This window comes from Balaenoptera ricei, chromosome 3, assembly GCF_028023285.1.
Source record: "Balaenoptera ricei isolate mBalRic1 chromosome 3, mBalRic1.hap2, whole genome shotgun sequence".
Lineage (NCBI taxonomy): Eukaryota > Metazoa > Chordata > Mammalia > Artiodactyla > Balaenopteridae > Balaenoptera > Balaenoptera ricei.
In genome coordinates, this window is record NC_082641.1 from 164,514,139 (window position 1) to 164,538,767 (window position 24,629).

General features: G+C 38.6%; 1 protein-coding gene across 4 annotated transcripts in view; it reads left to right on the top strand.

The window, feature by feature from the left end:
* MAPK9 (mitogen-activated protein kinase 9) overlaps positions 1–24,629 on the top strand; it is a 58,395-nt gene that overhangs the window by 8,200 nt on the left and 25,566 nt on the right. For all 4 annotated transcript variants that reach the window (XM_059917888.1, XM_059917889.1, XM_059917887.1 and 1 more), the window contains 2 exons: positions 9,893–10,063; positions 22,324–22,453. In XM_059917888.1, the coding sequence (XP_059773871.1) occupies positions 9,942–10,063; positions 22,324–22,453 (252 nt within the window). In that variant the 5' untranslated portion in view covers positions 9,893–9,941. The remainder of the gene's footprint in view (positions 1–9,892; positions 10,064–22,323; positions 22,454–24,629) is intronic.

Here is a 24,629-nt window from a genome sequence, read left to right on the forward strand (position 1 = left end):
GAATAAAAACCATATGATCATCTCAATAGATGCAGAAAAAGCTTTTGACAAATTCAACACCCATTTATGATAAAATATCTCCAGAAAGTGGGCATAGAGGGAACCTACCTCAACGTAATAAAGGCCATATGGGACAAACCCACAGCAAACATCATTCTCAATGGTGAAAAACTGAAAGCAGTTCCTCTAAGATCAGGAAAAAGACAAGGATATCCACTCTCACCACTTTTATTCAACATAGTTTTGAAAGTCCTAGCCACGGCATTCAGAGAGGAAAAAGAAATAAAAGGAATACAAATTGGAAAAGAAGTCAAACTGTCATTGTTTGCAGATGACATGATACTATATGTAGAGAATCCTAAAGATGCCACCAGAAAACTACTAGAGCTAATCAATGAATTTGGTAAAGTTGCAGGATACAAAATTGATGCACAGAAATCTCTTGCATTCCTATACACTAACAACGAAAGATCAGAAGGAAATTAAGGAAATAGTCCCATTCACCATTGCAACAAAAAGAGTAAAATACCTAGGAATAAACCTACCTAAGGATGTAAAAGACCTGTACTCAGAAAACTGTAAAACACTGATGAAAGAAATCAAAGATGACACAAACAAATGGAGAGATATACCATGTTCTTGAATGGGAAGAATCAATATTGTGAAAATGACTATGCTACCCAAAGCAATCTACAGATTCAATGCAATCCCTATCAAACTACCACTGGCATTTTTCACAGAACTAGAACAAAAAATTTCACAGTTTGTATGGAAACACAAAAGACCCCAATCTTGAGAAGGAAAAATGGAGCTGGAGGAATCAGGCTCCCTGACTTCAGACTATACTACAAAGCTACAGTAATCAAGACAGTATGGTACTAGCACAAAAACGGAAATATAGATCAATGGAACAGGATAGAAAGCCCAGAGATAAACCCATGCACATATGGTCACCTTATCTTTGATAAAGGAGGCAAGAATATACAATGGAGAAAAGACAGCCTCTTCAATAAGTGGTGCTGGGAAAACTGGACAGCTACATGTAAAAGAATGAAATTAGGACACTCCCTAACACCATACACAAAAATAAACTCAAAATGGATTAAAGACCTAAATGTAAGACCAGACACTATGAAACTCCTAGAGGAAAACATAGGCAGAATACTCTTTGACTTAAATCACAGCAAGATCTTTTTTGACCAGCCTCCTAGATTAATGGAAATAAAAACAAAAATAAACAAATGGGACCAAATGAAATTTAAAAGCTTTTGCACAGCAAAGGAAACTGTAAACAAGATGAAAAGACAACCCTCAGAATGGGAGAAAATATTTGCAAACGAATCAACAAAAGATTAATCTCCAAAATATATAAACAGCTCATGCAGCTCAATATTAAAAAAACAACCCAATCAAAAAATTGGCAGAAGACCTAAGTAGACATTTCTCCAAAGAAGATATACAGATTGCCAACAAACACATGAAAGGGTGCTCAACATCACTAATTATTAGAGAAATGCAAATCAATACTACAATGAGGTATCACCTCACACCAGTTAGAATGGGCATCATCAGAAAATTTACAAGCAACAAATGCTGGAGAGGGTGTGGAGAAAAGGGAACCCTCTTGCACTGTTGGTGGGAATGTCAATTGATAAGAGCCACTATGGAGAACAGTATGGAGATTCCTTACTGAAACTAAAAATAGAATTACCATATGACCCAGCAGTCCCACTACTGGGCATATACCCAGAGAAAACCATAATTCAAAAAGACACATGCATCCCAGTGTTCATTGCAGCACTATTTACAATAGCCAGGTCATTGAAGCAACCTAAATGCCCATTGACAGACAAATGGATAAAGAAGATGTGGTACATATATACAATGGAAGGAACGAAATTGGGTCATTTGTAGAGACATGGATGGAGCTAGAGACTGTCGTACAGAGTGAAGTAAGTCAGAAAGAGGAAAACAAATATCGTATATTAACGCATATATGTGGAATGTAGAAAAATGGTACAGGTGAACCCGTTTGCAAGACAGAAATAGAGACACAGATGTAGAGAACAAACATATGGACACCAAGGGGGGTAAGCGGGGAGGGGGTGTGATGGTGGTGGGATGAACTGGGAGATTGGGATTGACATATATACACTAATATATATAAAATAGATAACTAATAAGAACCTGCTGTATAAAAAAAAATTCAAAAATTTCCTGAAACATCATCTGCCTACCACACCCTTGAATGAAAAGTAAATTCTGTGCATTGCCTCCTGTCTATTGTGTCTTTCACTGAGGTGCTCACCAGCATTAACCATGTCATCAGCTTTTGCACTTACCAGATTTTAATTCACATTTGCAGAATGCAGACATTTGTTGGGATAAGTAGAATGGGTGTCCTAAGGTCAGCTGACATTGAGACCTTGCCCTGTGCTAGGCACTGTGCTAGTTTTCCTCTGAGGTTGATTCTGCAATTATTCCTGTTCTACACATGAGTGTAATTGCTTGCCCAAGTTCACTCACCCAGATAAACGGCAGACCCACTGCTCTCTGACTCCAGAGTCCTAATCTTAACCATTGCACGAAACTGCCTTACCACATTTACTCTCCCACTTAGTTTTGCCTTAACATATATTTCCTGGGCACTCACTGTGTACTTAGTAGAGGATTGAGAAATAGATCTGACACATTTTCTGCTCTTGAGGAGCTCACAGGGTAGAAGTAGAGATAGACTTGCAATGCAAATGAATACAGGATGTGGTGCCAAAAAAGGGACATGCCCGGCACAGTTTGAAAGGAAAGCCTATAGAGGAAAACTTGCAGGAGAAGCAGGTGCTTGCACTAGACTTTGGAGGATGAAGTTTGTCCAGGAGAGCAAAAGGGGGAGGGAAGTCATTTCAGGCAGATGGGACGGCTCAGGCAGAGACCTGAGGTATGCAGTAGCTGGGGTCTGCTGCTCCCAGGTGGTTTGATAGTGCCGAAGAGTGGGCCAGAGGCCCTGCAGAACTCCTCTGCTGTTCTAAGAATTAGAATTTTACTGTCAAGGCAGTCGGTCACTACTGAAGGAATTTAAACAGGAGAGCAGTATGATCACTGCATGTTTTCAACAAATCTCTTTTAATTCCTTATTTGAAATAATTATAGATTCACAAGAGGTTGCAAAAATAGTAGAGAGGTCCTGTACACTCTTCACCCAGTTTCCACCAATGGTTGTATATTTATGTAACTATAGTACAATACCAGCATCAGGCAGTTAGCATTGGTACAATGCTTGTACAGTTCTATGTCATTTTATTACATGTGGAGGTTCATATAATCACCACCATCGCCATCAAGATACAGAACTATTTCATCATCCCAAAGATCTCCCTTGTACTACCCCTTTATAACCACACCACCCGCCTTGCCCCCCACCATCCATAACCCGTGGCAACCACTAACCTGTTCTTTATAATATAGAGAATTTTCATTTCAAGAATGTTGTATAAATGGAATTATGTCCTATGGACCTTCTGAAATTGGCTTTTATCACTAAAAATTGTTACTAAAATTTCATAATACCCTTATGACCCACCCAAGTTGTAAGGTATATCAGTAGTTCGATCATTTTTATTGCTGGGTGATGGTCCATGGTATTGACATACAGCAATTTGTTTAACCACCCACCCACTGAAGGACATCTGGATTGTTTCCAGTTTTGAACTATTACAAATATAGCTGCTATAAGCATTCATGTAAAGGTTTTCAAGTGGACAGATCTTTCTTTCTAATGTGGTATGTATACAGTGGTTTGGAGGTATCAGGAATGGAGGCTGGGAGAGCACTTTGGCTATTGATATGTCTGGGGAGCAATGAGGGCTTTACTCACAACACTGGGTATCAGGCATTGGGCCTGGAGATGGGGAGACTGACGACTACAAGGGGCCGGCAGGAAGAATCCTTGCTGGAGTCACTCACGTCCCTGAGAGTGACATAATAACCAAATTCTGTATCATAGTATGTACTGTAACTTAAGAACTGATGTTCAGAAGAATGGCCCTGAGGCACTGTGAAGTGTTTGGTTATCCAAGAAAGATTAAGTTGTTGTGCTATGCTATTTTTAATACGAATTGAAGTAGGAAAAAAGAACAATTTGATTAAAACTTACAGCAGCAAGCATTGAAACAAAAAGGGTGATTGTGAAAATCTGCTTTTAATCACAGCAGTCAGTTAATTTAAATATTGAATGTCCTGGGTATTCTGAAACATTAGTGTGATTAAAGGTTTGAGTCTATGGATCACTGAATTATCTTCATCATCAGAAGAAAGTGTCTTAGTGGGGTGAAGACAACAAGATGAGATGTGAAGATCTGCGTTATTCTGGCCTGGTCTTGACCAGCCCTTGGACAGTCACTTTACTTTCTAAGTAAAATTAGAGATATTACAGTAGTATATTGCGAAAAACATGGATATAGTAGTCAAATACACCTCAATTCAAATCCAGGCCGTGCCACTTTCCAGCTGAGAATTTGGGCAAGTTCCTTACTATCTCCAAGTTGTTTCCTCATTTGCAGGGTGAGGAGAGTACTATGCACCTCACAGGCTGTTAGGAGAAGGTATATAACTGTGTACTCAGAGCCTGGCCCACTTGCCTTCCTGCCTCCAGTCTCATCTGCCTCAAATCCATTCTCTGTAAAGGTGTCAGAGTGACCATTTTGCAGCTTTTCATTTAAAAGTGTTTGTTTAGTTTTTAAAATGTGAAATATGTGCATAGTTTAAAAAAAAAGAACAAAGTTATAATGGCAAGAATGAAAGTCTCATTTCCCACTGTTTCTCTGCACTTGCTAGCATATTGTGTGTGTGTGTGTGCATGTGTTTGTGTATTTTCCCATACATTGGCATTTACCGTATGCACTCTTCCTTAACTTGCTTTATTTCCTTATATATCTTAGACATCTTTCCATATCAGTGCATAAAGTCCCTGCATTGTTTTTAATGGCTTTATTATACTTTTGTGCCATAATTTATTCAATCATTCCAAGGGTACTTTTTAGGTTATTTCTAGTTTTTTACCTGTTACAAGCAGTGCTACAAACATCCTTGCACAAATATCTGTGAATATTTGTACACATGTATTTGTCAGATACATTTATAGAATTGTAGTTGCCAGGTTAGGAGTCTTGTGCATTTAAATTTTTCCTTAGGTATTACCTATTTTGCTTCCAAAAAATGTTTTACCGATTTATAGTTCTCACCATCATGTGTGAAAGTACCTGTTTCGTCACACCTAGGTTGATACTTAACTTGCACGCAGGTCTTGCCTCCTCCAGGAAGCCTTCCTTTACATCCATCTCTCATTCACACATTCCACTTGTTCTCCTGCTCTGCCCTCTAGACACTGCTCTGCTGGGCTTCTCCCATGCAGCCTGTGCATACCCCTAGCACACTTCCTACGTGGTGTGATAATTATGCAGTTGGTGGTTTGAGGGAAGAGACTGTCCGATTAGTACTCCATTGACAGCCACTACCTCATGCTTGGCACACAGGAGGCCGTCAGGAGTTTGTTAGGAGAACTCAGTAAATGGTAGCTGTCATCCCCACAAGACTCAGACTGTATGCTCTCCACTGTTCTTTCCCACTTTAAAATTTTATAACTATGTAAAGCTGTAGTTAGAGCTAATTTTTCTATTTAGAAAAATTAATCAGATTTAATATTTATAGTACCTGAATTGCTTATATTTAGAATACTAGAGGTAGAGAAAAAAATTTTTAAAGCATTTCTTACTCTAGGCTCTAAACAGGTAGGAATGTTCCTCCTGCCCAATGTTTATATATAGAGTGGGTAGATTTTACAGGTCTCCAGTCTTGGAGAAATAGAGATTTTCGATTAGAGCGTTTCATTAAACAAGCATTCATCAAAGCAGCATGGTAAGTGGGGAGAGTGTGCACATGAGCCAGATGTCTATAGCAAAGGCCGTGCTGATTCCTAACCTCGAGGCACCCACTCACCACACTTAGGTCTGTAGGAGCAGTGTGTTCTTCTAGGAGCTTTTTCAGTGGAAAAATGGTGGGCATTGAACAATGTCGTATGAGAGGGAAGACAGGCCCTCCCTGCTTTTGAGGAGCTCCTGACCTGGCGGAGGGAGGCAGAGGCAGACCTGCAGAAGCCAAGTGAGAGTGAACACGGTAGGCACTGGGTCCCACTGCTGGGAACCGAGGTGAGGAACCAGCACCTTCTGGTGAGGGAAGTTAAGGCAGGGACTGCACCTTCAGTGTGTTGGTAATGTGGTTGCATGAAGAATTCTTAACACCTCTCAATTTGTAAATTGTCTTCTGAAACCAGGTTGAGGTCCATTTTGTTGAAGTACAATCTCAAGAGAGAGTTGATTTCATTAATAGCTAAATTACATGCTTTCTTAGTTTGGTTTGGGGTTCTTTCTCTTGCTCTCATGAAGCCCATGAAGCCCAAGCTTGACAGAGGAGGTGGCTTTGACAGATTCTGTCTTAGGTGATTTTTTTTTCTGCCTAATAAGGGAAACTTATTTTAATTTTAAAATTATTTAAAATCTTGAGATGAAATTATGTTAATTATTGACCTAATGATGTAATGTACTTCCCAAATTCACAAAAGCTAACCTAATGCTGTACCAGTCTGAGTACAGGTTATAACAGCTGTAGCAGAGAGAGTTCCAGAGTTGTTCAACAAGGTTGAGATTAATTTGTGCCAATCTCAATGTGGGCAGGTGGACCAGAATGGGGGCCAGCTCAGTGCCACAAGGTCGTTCCAGACTCTGGCTGGTGGGTGACTCTAGCATCTTCAGCATGTGACTTCCATCTCTGGGTCTGTGACTGCTGATCCCTCAGCCAACAGCAAGGGAGAAAGATAGATTGAAAGGCAAGCAGCTTTCTGTTTAAAAAAATGATCTGGGAGTAGCATACATCACTTCTGCTCACATCTCATTAGCTAAAGGTTGGTCATCTGGTCACACCTGGCTGCCAGGAAAGTGGCCATATGTCATCTCTAGTTGAGTAGCCATTTGTCCAGCAGGAACAGGGTGGCTTCTGTTACTAAAATGAAGGGAGGAGTGGATCCTGGAGTAGGTCAGCAGCCTGGGCCTGTCATGCTGTCCCTTGGCCACTTCAGACTTAACTTGTCCAAAGCCGAACTCTCCGACTCAGCTATCTCCTGCTTACCTCCAGCTGTTTCACCTTTGTTTCTCCCCATCTCCTGGAGGGCAACAAGTCACGTACATTCTTCTTCCCAGCCATGCATTTCCTTCTTTTCCCCACCTGCCACGATCCTGCCATTTTTGTCAGGTCTGCCTGTTTTGAGTCCTACCCATTCGAATCCAACCCTTTCTCAGCTTCCCGAACGATCTCTCTGAAAAGCAAGTGTAAGCCCATGCCTCTTGTGCTTTGATGGCTCCACAGCCCTCAGGCCCAGGCCCAGATGGCTCCGAGCGGCTTCCAGGGCCTGGGGTGATCTGGCCTTGTTTTCTCTCCAGTTTTTTCCCCCCGTGACCCAGCAGAATCAAATCTCAAATGATTTGTCATGCTTAGAAGGCACCTCCAGCTCTCTGCACATGCTACTTCTTATCCCCGCACCCTAAACCTCCATCCTTCTGGGTTTAGGGCTCTCCTTGCATCCGATCTCTTCTGAGTTTACCCGCAGTGAACGCTCTCTGTAAGCTCGAAACGCAGAAGGCAGGCATGCTGGCTGTTCTGGCAAGGGACCTGGTCCACAGTGGTGCTCAAGAAATGCTTTATGAATGACCAGCATTGCTGGTGCATTACAATATGGCCAAGAAATAGACTTCTCTGAGTCTGTCTCTGATCCTTTGCATTTCTACTCCACTTGTCAAGCTGAGCAATTCACCATGTCTGAGCACAGTCAGTTTGAGTTCTGTGCTTCTACTCTGTCTCTGGCAAAACTATCCAGGGCAAATGCCACCTCCTCCATGAAGCTCTTCTTGTTTTCTGCACCCCTGCTCGTGGGTAGGACCTCTTTTGCCTTTCAGCTTTGTTTCTATTTTGCTTATGGCCCTTACCTCTTTATAACTTATATTACAATGTAGATAATAGACTCATTCCTCACACTTATCCCCCAAATAGTGAAGTAGGTGCTGCTTCAAGACCAATACCTCTTTGATCTTGATATATGTCTTCTATATTATTTATCACTTTCTTGTACAAAGGTACCCTGTAAATGTTGAGATGAATTGTCTCAGCCTCTTAAAAACTATAAATAAATTAAGAAAAGGATACTCCTTCAGATGTCAGTAAAATAGAGCAGCATCGTGAGGGAATCATTAGCTACAGTGTTATGGGTCAGATCAGCAGAGGTATATTGAATGGTCACTCTGTCCCAGGGGCCAGGCCTTCCCTTTCCTCCTGTCCTGGGAGTACAGGGTGCCACCGTGAACAAAACAGACCTGTCCCTCCCCTCCTAGAGCTTAGGGCCCCCTTCTCACAGCAGTATGGCTTGGCCAGCTCACTAAGCCTTGGGTCACTCCAGTGTAACACAGGGCTGATAATTCCTGTGGGTCGTTGTGAGCAGTGTGTTACTTTATCTAGCGCAACGTTGGCCTCCCAGACGCAATCCCCAGCCAGTATGCAATGGCTCTTGGTCAGAATGGCAGCTGGTACTACCAGCTGTGCCTCAGCCACTGCCCTGAGAATGGTAAAAAAGCATGAAGCAACAGTCAGTTGGAGAAACTATCCATTTGATTTAAATTCTTTGTTCAGTCTTGTTGTTAATCAATTTCCATGTTTAATGGAAGTCCTAGACGTCATTGTGTTGAAACACATATCATCACTCTAAAAAACCCAGTGGGTAGATATTAAATATTAGGTGTTAGAACAAGCAGGCAGGAATTTGGGGAAGCTGTAGAATAAAATTTAAATTCTGTGTTTGTAAACAGTGTAGAATATTTACCTAAATGGTTTTATTGTTGGCTTTTTAATTTTTAAGAAATGACCAATATAAATAGCTTGCTAACTTTTGAATAAACATTATCAGACAAGAGCCAGGGAACGGAGTAAAGGTAGCTGCCTGCCGATTTCTGTTTGCTTTGTTTTCTGTATAAAATCATACAGGCTCCTGCAGTGTAGGAATCTCAGCCTACTGTCTAAACCACAAAAAGGCTGCTCTGGGGCTGCCAGTTTATACTCATACCTTGTGGATAACATAGTGTCCATGTTATTGACTGTAGCTTATGACAGAGTTCTCTGTCTATGGCTGTCTGTATTGAAGCCCACTAGTGATGTAGGGTTTGGGGAATGTAGGCCAGCTCCGGGACCACCTCACAAAGTAGGAACGCACTCACGAGCATCCACGGCACACACAGGTGTCACCAGGCCTCCAACACCCTGCTGTTCTTTAACTTACCACTTTTACAATCACTTTGGCATCGGACTTGCTTTCTGGTTCGTCACTTTAACCTGAATTTGTGGACACAGCAGAAGACTGGTCCATTTGTTTTTCTGCATGAATGAATTGTAGACATGTTCATTTTGCAGCATCTCCAGAGTGCCTCCATCTCTGGTTGAGACAGCACGGTGTAATCTGGTCCCACCGGAAGCAAGCTGATGAGAATCACATAGTGATGTAGTCTTGTCATGGCTAATAAAAATGTACAAATTCTTTTCTGCAAAGGTTGTTATTTCCTAATCCAGTCCCTTAAGATGTGGTCATGCAGGGTCTCAGAATTCCTTCCTTTCATGATAATCTTGTACCATTAAAATGTCTTTGCATTTTTTGCATGTTGCTTAAGTTCAGAACTTGGTCTAACTGAGTTTACCAACTTACAGCCACGTTGTCTTATATACCGATAAATCTGAAACACTATTAAGTGAGCTATGCATGTATAATTTCAGTAAGAATGCATGTTCATTCTGTTTCTCTTTCAAGGAATCTGACGACTGTACCAGCTCTTTGGAATATCATATGACACTACATCATGAGTGACAGTAAATGTGATAGTCAGTTTTACAGTGTACAAGTGGCAGACTCAACTTTCACTGTCCTAAAACGTTACCAGCAGTTGAAACCAATTGGCTCTGGAGCCCAAGGAATTGTCTGGTAAGTATGGTCTGTTTCAGTAGTGTAGATTGAGTTTTTGTTGTAATAAAAACTTAATAGATCTAAGTCGTCAGAATTTAGAAACACTGATGATAAAAATACCCTTTTCTTTGCTATAGGTTTATAAGCTAAATTGAATCAACCTCTTGCTTTAGTTACATATAGTCAGATTGTAGGATACAAGCTCAAATTCTTAGAATACTGCGTAAATTTAAATAGGTAGCAATTTTTCTTTTTTCTTTGTTTCTTTTCTCTTTTTTTTTTCTTTTCCATTCCCCCTGTCATTATGATATTAGAGTAATAGGTATGACAGTGAGTTGTAACAGAAATTTGGAGTTTTATTCATTTCTTCATCCTGGCCACCTTTCCCCCCTCCCCCTTTTATTCCCAATCACTCCTATTCATTTCTAGGCGCCGTCATTGCAGTGCCTTGCCCTTCATTGGCAGGATGAGGCCAGTCAGTGTCATTATCACCCCATGGATTAACCAGGAAGGGATGCCGTATGAGGGGTTGGGCTGGCCGTCTCTTCCTTGGTGTCTCACTTCAACTATGTGTCCAGCCCAGGACGTCAGAACTGTTGGTCTGACCCTGAACCTTAGTCTCTTGCTTGGTAAGACAGTCAGCTGCCGCGACATCACTGGCCAGCTAAAGGTAAAGTTTTTCACATGTTTTCTAGACTACAGTTATCAGCACTTCCCAAGCTTTTTATCCCTTAGTTTTTTGGCGAAATCTTTTCTTCTTTTTTTGGTCAGTAAAAACAAGATTGTCTTTGCATCTAAAAGGAACTGTGGTAAAGCTAAACACCCAATGATTACAGCTTGTAGGTAAAGGGGATTCAAGATAAAAGAGAACTCTTGGATGTGCTGGTAGGAGAGTTTATATTTTTATTAGAGATGTTGAGTTTAGAGAATCTGCATCAGTGGTTAGTAATTGATCCTCTGTTGTAGAGATATGTGATCAGGGAAGTTAGTTGTTTTCTTCGGCTTAGGTAGTTAGAGGCCCTGGAAGCTGAGAGGAGATGGTAGTTCAGAGATTCCCAGAAAAACTAATGAGGGGGAAGGGGCTGTTTGGAAGGAATGCCTGGCTTGCATCTAAAATAGTGGTGATCTTAACTTCCAATTGATAACATGCTATATTGGTACTTAAATCCAGTGTGCCAGGAAAGTTTTAAAGTGAATGGATGGTTCATATTAGGATACTTTGATGTTAATAAAAAGTTCTAGACAGTAAAATATTCTTTTGATTTATAACCCATCTCTTATTTGGAACTGGATGGTAATTTGATATAGGGAATTAAGCAAGACTGATACAAGGACATTTAATGTAATAACCACATTAAGAGCTTGACTAGAAATTCATAATTAATTGTATAATAGAGAGCTTTACAAGGGTTACGCAGTTAAAATTAATGACTTCATTACAGCATGGTAAATGACAATAAAATTACATGCTACTTTAAAAAATACTGTTTTTCAGAGATTAGTTTTGATTTCCAGTTTTCATATACTACTTCTCATCTTTGTTTTTTAAAGAAATGTTTAATAATGAAATTACTCATTATGGATGTATATTTTTCATTAAAAAAATTCTAGTTTTGAAATGAAAGTTCCCAAATAAACAGTTATAAGCTAAACCTCCTCTGGTAAAAGCAGTGGTAGAATTATAGGATGGAAAGTTCTGAATTTTTAAAGACTAAGAGTCCAGAAATAAACCCATACATCTGTGGCCAGTTGATTTTCAAAAAGGGTGCCAAGATTATTCAATGGGGAAAGAACATTCTCTTCAACAAATGGTGCTGGGACAACTGGATACCCACATGCAAAAGAATGAAGTTGGACTCCTACCTCACATCATGTAAAAGGTTAACTCAAAATTGATCAATGACCTAAATATAAGAGTTAAAACCATAAAACTCTTAGAAGAAAACAAAGGGGGAAGCTTCATGACTTTGAATTCTTAGAAATGACACCAAAAGCATGAGCAACAAAACAAGAAATTGGACTTCATCAAAATTAAAAATTTTTGTGTATCAAAGAACACTATCAAGAGAGTGAAAAAACAACCCACAAATGGGAAAATATTTGCAAATCGTGTATCTGGTAAGAGTCTAATATTCAGAATATAAAGAACTCCTACAACTCTACAGCAAACAGACAAACAACCCAATTTATTTATTTATTTATTTTTGGGTAAAAGCATCTTTTTTTTTTTTTTAAATTGGAGTATACTTGCTTTACAATGTTGTGTTAGTTTCTGCTGTATAACAAAGTGAATCAGCTATACGTATACATATATGCCCTCCTTTTTGGATTTCCTTCTCATTTAGGTCACCACAGAGCGCTGAGTAGAGTTCCCTGTGCTATACAGTAGGTTCTCATCAAACAACCCAATTAAAAAAAAAAAAACAAAAAAACAGGCAAAGGACTTGAATAGACATTTCCCCAAAGAAGATTTATGGCCAATAAACACATGAAAATATGCTCATTGTTAGTCATTTGGGAAATGCAAATCAAAACCACAATGAGGTACTACTTCATACCCACTAGGTGGCCATAATCAACAAAATGGAAAATAACAAAGGTTGGCAGGGATGTGAAATTACAATCCTCATACATTGCCAGTGAGAATGTAAAATGGTACAGCCACTTGTGGAAAACAGTTTGACGGTTCCTCAACAAGTTAAACAGAATTATTATATGACCCACTAAATATCCCTAGATATATTCCCAAAAGAATTAAAAACGGATGTTCAAAAAAGACTTGTATACAAATGTTCATAGCAGCACTATTCTCAATAGCCAAAAGGTGGAAACAGCCCAAATGTCCATCAATAAATGAATGGATACACAAGCTGTGTTATATACATACATGGAATATTATTCATAAAAAAAAATGAAGCACTGATATATGCTACAACATAGATGATCCTCAGAAACATGCTAAGTGAAAGAAGTCAAACATAAAAGGTAGTATTATTATATGAGTCCATTTATGTGAAATATCCAAAGTAGGTAAATCCATAGAGAAAGATGCAGATTGGTGGTAACAAGGGCAAGGGGGAGAGAGGAATGGGGAGCAACTTCATAATGGGTATGGAGTTTCCTTTTGGGGTGATGAAAATCTTTTGAGGTTACTTAAAGGTGGTGATTGCACAACACTGTGAATGTGCTAAATGCTACTGAATTGTTCACTTTAAAATGGTTCATTTTATGTTTATGTGAATCTCCCCTTATTAAAAATTTTTTTGAAAAAAAATGTAAACTGAAAGGTGCCTTAACTTAAGGATATTTGTCATTTTTAATGGATATTTAACCCCTAATACTAATAATATTTTCATGTTATGTTATGCATTAAAATATGTTGTCATTTTCTTGTAACTTAAGTTATATATTATATCAATATATTTTAAGTGTACTTTCACTTACTCTTAGTATTTTCATTTAAATAATTTTATGACAATTTTATTAACGTTTGTAGGAGCAACTTTCACCTCACATACATGTAGAGGCTAAAAGTTTAACACCATCCTAAATGTCACGTCTTGGAAACCCCGATTTCCATAGCCTGAATTTTGATTTTAAGGAAGGATCAAAAACTGGGTTTCACCCTTTTCTGCTCAAGAAAGAAGTCTTTGAACTGATTAAAATAGCTCTTAATGAGCCTCTTGCACAGCTAACAGTTTAGTTTGTGATCTTTGATGTAATTATTCACTTAACTTTGTAACCCAAGCCAGTTATTCATTACCAAATCAAAACCTTTTAGTTCGGTTAACTTTACTGTTGCATGGAAAAGGGGTTAGTTAACTTGATTCAGATTATTGATACTTTTTTTTAGAAATGTTTGTGCAATTATGAAAATTATTCTTAGACTTCTGGGATGTTTTCTGGCTTTTAGACGAGGTGCCATCACAAGAGCTGGGCCTAGATGGTTGGAGACCTGGTTTCCATTATTACTTTACTGCTACTTTCTACCAGAGCCTGTGCTGGCTTCCTCTCAGCCAGGAAGGTGGGTGACTGCGCCTCACCTTCCTTCTAGGCTCGAGGCTTCGTGGTCCCATTGAACTGCAGCAGTGGTGGTGCAGGCAGTGGTAGTCCCAGACGGACAAGAGAGAAACTTTTCCCGTGATACTTCCCCCACATGTCTTCAGAGGATTTTTTCTTGGCGTGTAGATAGAGCAAGAAACTATGAATGGTGCCAGTCAGACTCCTTTCTTCCTCATCAGTGATGGAAGGGCTTGAGTATACCCACCATCAAGCCCTAACTTTTAGAAAACTTCTTATCTCCAGTGGTCCCTTCTCTGCAAATATGGCAGGTTCTTTCCCACGCCCATCACTTTTGTCCCCACTGCATCTCCTGGTTGGAGTCTCCTCTGAAACCCTGCTCTTCTGTCCCTGTTCTGACACTATCCCTGATCTTTTTTTTAATATATAAATATATTTATTTATTTATTTTATTTATGACTGTGTTGGGTCTTCGTTTCTGTACAAGGGCTTTCCCTAGTTGTGGCGAGCGGGGGCCACTCTTCATCGCGGTGCGCGGGCCTCTCACTGTCGCGGCCTCTCGTTGCGGAGCACAGGCTCCAGACGCGCAGGCTCAGTAGTTGTGGCTCACGGGCCCAGTTGCTCCGCGGCATGTGGGATCTTCCCAGACCAGGGCTCGAACCCGTGTCCCCTGCACTGGCAGGCAGATTCTCAACCACTGCGCCACCAGGGAAGCGCCTAACCCTCATCTTTTGAGACTTATCTGTGGAACTCCAGATAATCTCAGCTCATGCTTGGAATAGAGCCTTCTCTCTGATCGAACCAAAGAGTGTGTGATTGGTTTGACGCACACGCGTGCACGTGCGCGCACACACACACACACTCCAGAACTGTAAAATAATAAATTTGTGTTTTAAATCAGTAAATCTGTGGTAATTTGTTATAGCAACAGTAGGAAACTAATATACATGTGTTTTTACATTTTTGAGAAGTAAAATATCATAGTAGCAATAATGCATGGTTTACAAAACTTGTTAATCATCTATTTAAACTAGAGCTTGATAAAGATATAGGGACAGGTGTGCAGGTAAACCGAAGTGCAGGTATTGATACAGGATTAAAATGAGGAGCTGGGATCCAACTAAAATATTCTGACTCCTAATTTTGAATTATTTTTACAGTTGTCTGATTTATTTGTTTCTATGTTTTAGTTCATTAAAACTGTTAATAAAATAATTAGGAAGTAAGTTTTAAAATGTTTATCATTTGAAGTATTTATAAAATTAAGTTATTAGTAGAATTAAGTAATTCAAGGTTTTAAAGCTCTACAGGGAAAATGTGTGTACATTTCTTTCATATATATATATTCACTTTTTCTCTCTCCTTCTAAAATCTCAAGCTGTTTAACCAAAGTAGTAAGGACTATTTGTTTTACAAAACAGTTCTACAATGTGCTTAACTGTTTTTTTTTTTTTGCTTTTATTAAAAAAATTTTAATTGAAATATAGTTGATTTACAAGTTAATTTTTGCTGTACAGCAAAGTGGTTCAGTTATATGTATATATGCATTCTTTTTTTTACATATTCTTTTCCATTATGGTTTATCGTAGAATATTGAATATAGTTCCCTGTGCTATACAGTAGGACTTTGTCATTTATCCATTCTAACATATAATAGTTTGCATCTGCTAACCCCAAATTCCCAATCCATCCCTCTCCCACCTCTCTCCCCCTTGGCAACCGCAAGTCTGTTCTCTATGTCTGTGAGTCTGTTTCTGTTTCATAAAGGTTCATTTGTGTCATATTTTAGATTCCACATATAAGTGATATCATATGGTATTTGTCTTTCTCTTTTTGACTTACTTCACTTAGTATGGTAATCTCTACTTCCATCCATGTTGCTGCAAATGGCATTATTTCGTTCTTTTTTATGGCTGAGTAGTATTCCATTGTATATATGTCCCACATCTTCTTTATCCTTTCATCTGTAGATGGACATTTACATTGTTTCCATGGCTTGGCTATTGTGAATAGTGCTGCTATGAACATAGGGGTGCATGTATCTTTTTGAATTATAGTTTTGTCTTTATATATACCCAGGAGTGGGATTGCTGGATCATATGGTAGCTCTATTTTTAGTTTTTTGAGGAACCTCCATACTGTTCTCCATAGTGGCTGCACCAGCTTACATTGCCACCAACAGTGTAGGAGGGTTCCCTTTTCTCCACACCCTCTCCAGCATTTGTTATTTGTAGACTTTTTTTTTTATATATATAAATTTATTTATTTATTTATTTATTTATGGCTGTGTTGGGTCTTCATTGCTGCGTGCGGACCTTCTCTAGTTGCGGCGAGCAGGGGCTGCTCTTCGTTGTGGTGTGTGGGCTTCTCATTGCGGTGGCTTCTCTTGTTGTGGAGCACGGGCTCTAGGTGGGTGGGCTCAGTAGTTGGAGTTCGCGGGCTCTAGAGCACAGGCTCAGTAGTTGTGGCGCACAGGCTTAGTTGCTCTGCGGCATGTGGGATCTTCCCGGACCAGGGCTCGAACCCATGTCCCCTGCATTGGCAGGCAGATTCCTAACCACTGTGCCACCAGGGAAGTCCCTTGTAGACTTTTGAATGGTGTCCACTCTGACTGGTGTGAGGTGGTACCTCATTGTAGCTTTAATTTGCATTTCTCTAATAATCAGCAATGTGGAGCATCTTTTATGAAGTGTTTAAAAAAGAAGTGTAATATTAGATCTGACAATGCTTAGAAGTGACAGTTACAACCTTAACATGAAATGGTTGGTATAGCTCTTATTCCTTTTTGCTTCCTCTAGTTCTGTACAAGCATGAATGTTGGCCTGTTCTTATACTGTTTTATTTTCTATTAGTATATATAAATAAACATAATGTCCACAACAAAATTTTTGTGATGAAGATATATGCTATAAGGCATAGGAAGGCTATGATTCAGGAGAATTGAGTTCTAAGTCCAGCTCAGATCCTCATAGCAGTAGTTCTTGGGCAAATCATTGTGTCTTTATAGTTACACCTCTAAAATGTATGGTTTGGAAGTTCTAATTTAAGATTGTGGATCAGACACCTAAACAAAGAGACAGGAGAGCAGTAATCAGTGGATATGGAGCATTTAACAAGTTTCTGCAGAGGAAGTGAGAATAAGTAGATAAGACATTTGGCACAAAGAAGAGAACCTATCTATAGTAGAACTCCAAAGAGATTGTGAGTATACAGATGCCAGATACAAAAAGCGAAGATGAAACGGGTGGCTAGAAGTAGGAATGTTAGTTAAAAGTGTGTCTATGAAACAGTTTTGCTAGTTGGCTCCCAACATTCCCACCCCCACCCCCATGCTCAGCATTTGCCCTTAGAGAGCGAGTAAGTAAATGAAGAATTATTAGGCCAGTATCTGGGGAAGGAGAAGCCTAGTAAGAGGAGCCCAGGATTTGGGGTGTTCTTTCCCTTGAGGGCATTTGAAAATTCTGGAGTGGGCAGCTGAGAGACTGAGAGTCCTTTGGACTGCTTTGTGGGGCTATAGGAGACAGGGATTGGAGTCCAGGGCCCTCTAAAGGGGCTTAGTGAACTTCCTTTGCTTTAACTGGGTCCAATAAAGGGCTGCCTCCTAGAAGTAAGGATGAACCAAAATGAAACAGGCCCTTGCAGGAACTGCCACTTAGCTTCACATCATCTCATTTGCTGAACCCAAAGTGAGGTGAGCCCAAATTGCTAGTGCCCCCAGGTACCCAGCAGAAATAAATGTAAATTCTACCTGGAGGAAGATAGCATCATACTGGATATCAAATTATTTCTAGATAGCAAACAGTTTTGCAAGTTCAAGGTACAGCACGTAATTAGAAATAACTAGTCACACAAGGAGATTGGACAACATTCACAAAATCCAGCACAAACAACAGAGAAAAGAAACAGATCCACAGGGGTTATTGGCATTATTGGATCCAGACTCCCAAAGAGTTATGATGTTATGTTCGGGATGATAAAAGACAGTATGAAAAGTTTTTGGTGGAAAATGAAAACTTAAAAAAACTAAATAGAAATTATAGAACTATAAGACATAGTTATTGAATTATGAAGTTAATAGGTGGGTTTAAAAGCATATTAGATATAACTGAAGAGAGAATTGTGATCTGAAAGATAGGTGAGGAAAAAAGTATCCAGAATGAAGCCTGGGGAGACAAAAGGGTAGAAAAATATGGAAGAGAGGATGTATTTATTTTCTATTGCCACATAACAAATTACCATAAACTTAGTGGTTTAAAGCAAAACAACAACCATTTATAATTTCATAGTTCTGTAGGTCAGAAATCTGGGTGGGCTTCCCTGGGTTCTCTGCTTGGCATTTCACAAGGCTGAAATCAAGGTGTCACTGGACTGGGCTCTTATCTGGAGGCTCTGGGGAAGAATTTGCTTTCAAGTGCATTCAGGTTCTTGGCAGAACCCAGTTCCTTGCAGCTGTAGGTCAGAGGTCTCCATTCCATTCCCTTGCTCTCTATCAGCCAGGTGCCACCCTGCTCCTAGAGGGTCCCACATTCCTTCTCACGTGACCCCCCTTCCATCTTAAAGGCAACAACATGTCTAGTCCTTCTCAGGATTCAGATCTCTCTGACTTTCCCCTCTTCCCACCAGCCAAAACAAACTCTGCTTCTAAAGGGCTCTCGTGATTGGATTAGTGCCCCCCCACCCCTTCCCTTGTGATCTCCCTTTTGTTAAACTTGGCCCTCTTGCAGGACATAGGGTCAATATTACTACAAAAAAATCAAATGCCTAGAAATTGATAGAACAAACCACTTCAGAAAACAGTTTGGCATTATCTACTAAAGTAAACTATATGTAATACCACTTTTAGCTATCTACTCGTCAGAAATGCATGCCCAGAACCATGTACAAGAATGTTTATGACCATGTTTTTTGCTTGCAAACTGAAAACAACCAATGTATCTATCAACATTATGTCATATAATCATAACAAAGGAATATTATAGCAATGACACAGAATGAGTTATAGCTTCACACAACAACAGATGTACCTCACAAATATAATGTTGAGTGAAAGAAGTCAGACATAGACAATTTCAAAAACCAGGCAAAAATAAATGATGCAGGGGCTTGAAGATACATGTTTAGCTGGTAAAAGCAAGGAAGTGATTATAAAAGTCAGAAGTAGGGGACTTCCCTGGTAGTCCAGTGGCTAAGACTCCGCGCTCCCAATGCAGGGGGCCCAGGTTCGATCCCTGGTCAGGGAACTAGATCCCACATGCCACAACTAAAAGATCCTGCATGCTGCAATGAAGATTGAAGATCCTGCGTGCAGCAGCTAAGACCCGGCACAGCCAAATAAATAAATATATTTTTAAAAATTATAGTATAAAAAAAAAGTCAGAAGTAGTTATCGTCTTTGGGGGGCAGGAAGGATAGTGATTAGTGGGGGGGGAGCGCTTTGGGGTTGTTGACAGAACATGGTTCTTTGTAATAAATCATTGAGAGGAATAAAAAAGGAAGCAAAGGAATGAATATCAGACAGGCATACGCCTTCTCATCAACAACACTCAACTTTGGAAATCATTGGAGTTCTGAGAGAAAATTGATTTCGAGCTTAGAAGATAAACTATCAATCAAGGATAAAGGAAGAGTAAGATAATTTATCTTCCATGCCCTTTTTTTCTGAGGAAATTCCTTGAGAATGTACTCCAACAAGAAAGAATACAAGAACGTGTAACACCAGAAACAGTGGAAGCCAGAGAAAAGAAATACCAGGGCGATAGCTACACATCAGGCCTTGAAACCCCAAGAAAAATGTCTTCCCCAAAAATGGAATAGATTCCAAACAATAGATAATGTGAGTAAGAAGGTAAGAAGTACTAGTGACAGGCTCTAAAGAGGTATATTTGTCTTCTCTTAATAAGAAAAAAACGTTTATTAGAAACTTGTGGTAGAAAAGTTAGAAAAAGTCATGATCTAAGAAAAAACAAATTTAAAGTGGCATGATGTTTGAGAACTTATGGAATGTTAGAAGAGAATCCATTTAACCTTAATGGTGGAAACAATCACATTCTCTTATGAGTGGCAAGGGTCATGTGATCTTTAGAAATGAAATGTAATCCTCGCTCTGAAATTAGTAATGTTTACATGTGTGCACATACATACATACACTCTGTAAGTTGATTTTCAACTTTTAGACACATCCTAAGGAAGAAACACAGAAGATTTAATTATAGAGATTGAAAGATGTGTTATTAAACTTGACCATTTAAGACAGAAATTGGAGGAAAAGAGATTAGAGAGCTGGAGGAAAAAGGAGATGAAGTGTAATATTCTCATTTTACGTAGTGGGGAGCAAGAGATTCCTTTGAAAGTTGATGCAACAAGTTTAGGCATGTTATTTAAAGTTACAAGGGTGACCAAGGGAAAAGTTAAAAATAACATGAGAACAAAAAACTAGGAGGAGTTGGGGGTTTCAACTAAGTGACTAAATCCTCAGTTTTCATAACGGGGAGTAAATAGCTAATTTCTGAAGTTGATAAATGAGGAAATAGTGATAAAAGTATATTCTTTGGAGTTGAGATATTACTAAAAGAAGTAAAGCCAGGAATAACTGAAGGTAGCTACTCCTGGAGTTGGAACTAGGAATGGGGAAGCATGAGTCCGCTCAGATATTCAGAATTGGTCCATTTGGCTCATTGGACAAAAACTTTTGAGACCAAAAAAGGGGTGTCTGTTTTTAAATTCTCAAGACTGAGAAATATATATATATATAAGTACAAATCACATGTGTATGTATTAATTAATGATTTGTTTCACAAATAGATTTATTTTTAACATTTTATAATCCATATGAATATTACATTTGAATATGGGCATGTGATTTTAATTAATTTATTTATTTTCTTTATTATTTTTTTGGCTGCGTCAGGTCCTGGTTGTGGCACACAGGGTCTTCATTGAGGCGTGCGGGATCTTTCCTTGTGGCATGCGGGCTTCTCTCTACTTGTGGCCCATAGGCTCCAGAGCGCGTGGGCTCTGCAGTTTGCGGCACATGAGCTCAGTAGTTGTGTCACACGGGCTTAGTTGCCCCACAGCATGTGGGATCGTAGTTCCCCAACCAGGGATCGAACCCAAGTCCCCTGAATTGGAAGGCTGATTCTTTACCACTGGACCACCAGGGAAGTCCCTGGGCATGTGATTTTACATCTGTGTATACATGAACACATAATGTGAACTGAATTAAAGAAAAAGTAATCCAAAGTAACATGAAACTTCTAATAATTCTTAACCAAATGCTACAGCAGACAGCCTTCAATTTAAAAAAGTTAAAATTGAATTAAGTTTGGGTTTTTTGGCAAAAAAAAATTAATAGAAGTGAATAAATGCAAACAGTGTTATAAACTGAATAGAATAAATAAACAGAAACAGTATTTTAAATGGTGCTTAGGTTCTCAGATGGTCTTTAGCAGCTTTTAACCCCTGATAAGGAGCCAAAAGGTAACAGTGACAGCAATCATACTGTTAGTGCTAGCTTGAAACTAGTACAGAAGGTACTCAATTTTTCCTGTCTATTTTCTGGAGGAAAATCAATCATAAATTTCAGCTGGGAACTTGAGATTCTGGAAACACAGCCCCTAGAAGATTTTATTTCTTACCATAGTAGTATGAGGAGGTATTTCTAGCAGAATTTTATATATAGCAATTGCTTATGTTAGGGATTTTGTATCTTGGGGATTTACCATGAGCTGAGATTTTGGCTTCTGTTTTCTTTTTAGATTCTTACATCTGGGAAAAACACAATCAATCAAAACTTAGATTTATTATATCCGTCTCATGAGTTCAAACCATTTTCTCCACTGTGATACTCCAGAATATACTTATATTTTACTCTGTGATACCAGTGACTTTTTTTTCAACTTATTGGCATATTTAAACTGAAGATTTTGTTTCCTGAGCAGTCTTACATGCTCTGTATTAAATTACTTGGTTCTGAACATAATGATCTCAACTAATATAATGAGACGTCCATGTGCAAAGGATTGCTGAATCCCATCCTAGCTTCAGCTGCCATGGTGGCGCCTCTGCAGAGGAGTCCGTTTGTCCTGCACTCTCAGCCAGCTCACCTTGCTCTTAATGTGCAGAAGTACCAGAGTGGAAGCAAGCAGATTTTTCCTTATTTGTTATTCATTTAAAAAAATAATACATTGAATGTACATTCTGCATTGCTGTATATTCCAAAATCATCCTAATGGGTTGCCTATTATATTTCTTAATTATAGTGCTGCTTTTGATACAGTTCTTGGGATAAATGTTGCAGTCAAGAAACTAAGCCGTCCTTTTCAGAATCAGACTCATGCAAAGAGAGCTTATCGTGAACTTGTCCTCTTAAAATGTGTCAATCATAAAAATGTAAGTTATGTCTATGTTTCCTCTAATACTTTAATGTTGTCAATGCTGTCATAATCATCTGGGTCTTTGGAGATACAATGAGCTTAGACCTAGGGTAAACTAGTGATAAAAATACTATTTAAATGCTTATATTTTATTGACAGAATTTTTAATCAACATTGGGGATATTGAAGTCAGCAAGAGGCACCATGGTCCATAGGAATTTAGGTCACTCAACACGGATGGGAATGTCAATTAACCTTGTGACCATTTGGTTTTCACTGTTTCCCTGTGTATAAAATGGCAACAGTATTGACCTGGCAAATTGAGAAACATCTAAATACTTTTTAGAACAACGTTGTTCTATAAGTAGCTTTTACATATTCACATTTATTCAAATAAATGTTATTAGATGATGTTATATTCAAGATAGTTGTACTTGGCATCTCTACAGAAATCAAAGCATTGTAAATTTTAAGGAAAAACAGTGTATCTCTAGAAAATGAGGTACTCAGGCACATTTTATGTTCTACTACTGATGCCTGAGCATTATTTTGAACATGATTTTGATAACCTTGCCAGGTTATAAAATTATAAAATGTTAAGTCTGGCAGGGGCTTTGGAGATCCCCTCCCATGTGACCTCTTTTTATTATGGGGTGGGGGGGATAAGTATTTAAAAGTACACTCAACTCTATATGGCTCCTTTTGTTGTAACATTTATGCTGGATTTTTCTGGTGTAGGGCCATTAAACACAAAACTAAGATAGGTTCAATCTTTTGAGTCTGTGTTTTGAGTTTGTTTTTAAATTCTCCAGTGCATGCTTTATTTTACAGGTTTAAAAAAAAAGTAAAAAAGTTTTTTTCTCAGGTTACAAAAAAATATGTTTATTATTTTTTTTAATTCAAACAGTATAAACAAGAAAGAAAAATCCTTGAATCCCACCACCCACAGGTCACTATCATTAACATTTTGGTGAGCATTCTTATGCATATATGTACACACATACATAAATAAGCGCAGTTATGTTATTATGCATCCTGCTTTTTCCCTAGTGGAATGTTGCTAGATCTCATATACATTAATGAACATAGATATAAACCATTTTTTAAATGGCTACATAGTACAGATGCACAGTAATTCAATTAACCAATCACCTATTATCAGATATTTAGATTGTTTCCAGTTTTTTGCTATTATAAGCAGTGCTGCAGTGAACATCCTTATACATTGCATCTTTGCACACTTGTCCAGGTGAATTCCTTGGCCAAGATTGCTGGGTCAAAGACTATGCACACTTTTGGTTTTAATAATATATACTGACAAATTAACCTCAAGGAAGACTGTCAATTTTATACTTTTATTGAGTATCTGAGTATGTCTTTTATTTCAAAATACCCCAGAGCTACATATTGTTGATTTTTTGTTTTACCTTACCAAACTGATAGATGACAAATGATACCTTATTTTTATTTGTGAGGTTGATTTTCTTTCCATATCTCTATTAGCCATTTATTTTTATTTCTTGAGAGTTTGTTTTTCATGGCCTTTGTCCATTTTTCTCTAGGACTGTTGGTTTCTTTCTTATGCATTTATAGAAGATCTTTGTATATTAAAGCTGTCAACCCTCACTTCTTTTCCATCTGACCTAATTTAGGTTGTTTTTGTCATACTGACTTTTGTTGTTGTTGTTTAACATAATCAAATCTCCTAGGTTTCCTGCCATGCTTAGAAAAGGCTTTTCTACACCAGAATTGTATAAATGTTTATTCATATTTTAATGTTTCATGGTTTCATGTTTTAGATTTAAATTTTTGTTCCATTTTGAGTTTATCTTGGTGTAAAGATTGAAGTATGAATCTAGTTTTTTTTCCCCTTGGCTAGCCAGCCACTCCAATCCTATATACTGAATAATTCATCTTTCCCTCAGTCATTTGAAATGATTGAGGACGTGTGTTTGATGCTCAAGCAGCAGAATTCATTGTTTAACTATTGGGGTGCCAGGACCAAGGCCTGTGGTGGGGTCAGTTCTTGAATCCTCCTTACGTAAAGGTAATGTAAATAGGTAATACTATGAGGCATTTCATCTTTATCATACCAAAAATATAAGCTTAGCCTTCACATTTCAAAACTTTTTAGAAATTTGCATATTGTATTTAAGTTTTCAGAGTTAACATATTGCTTTATTTAGTGTTTT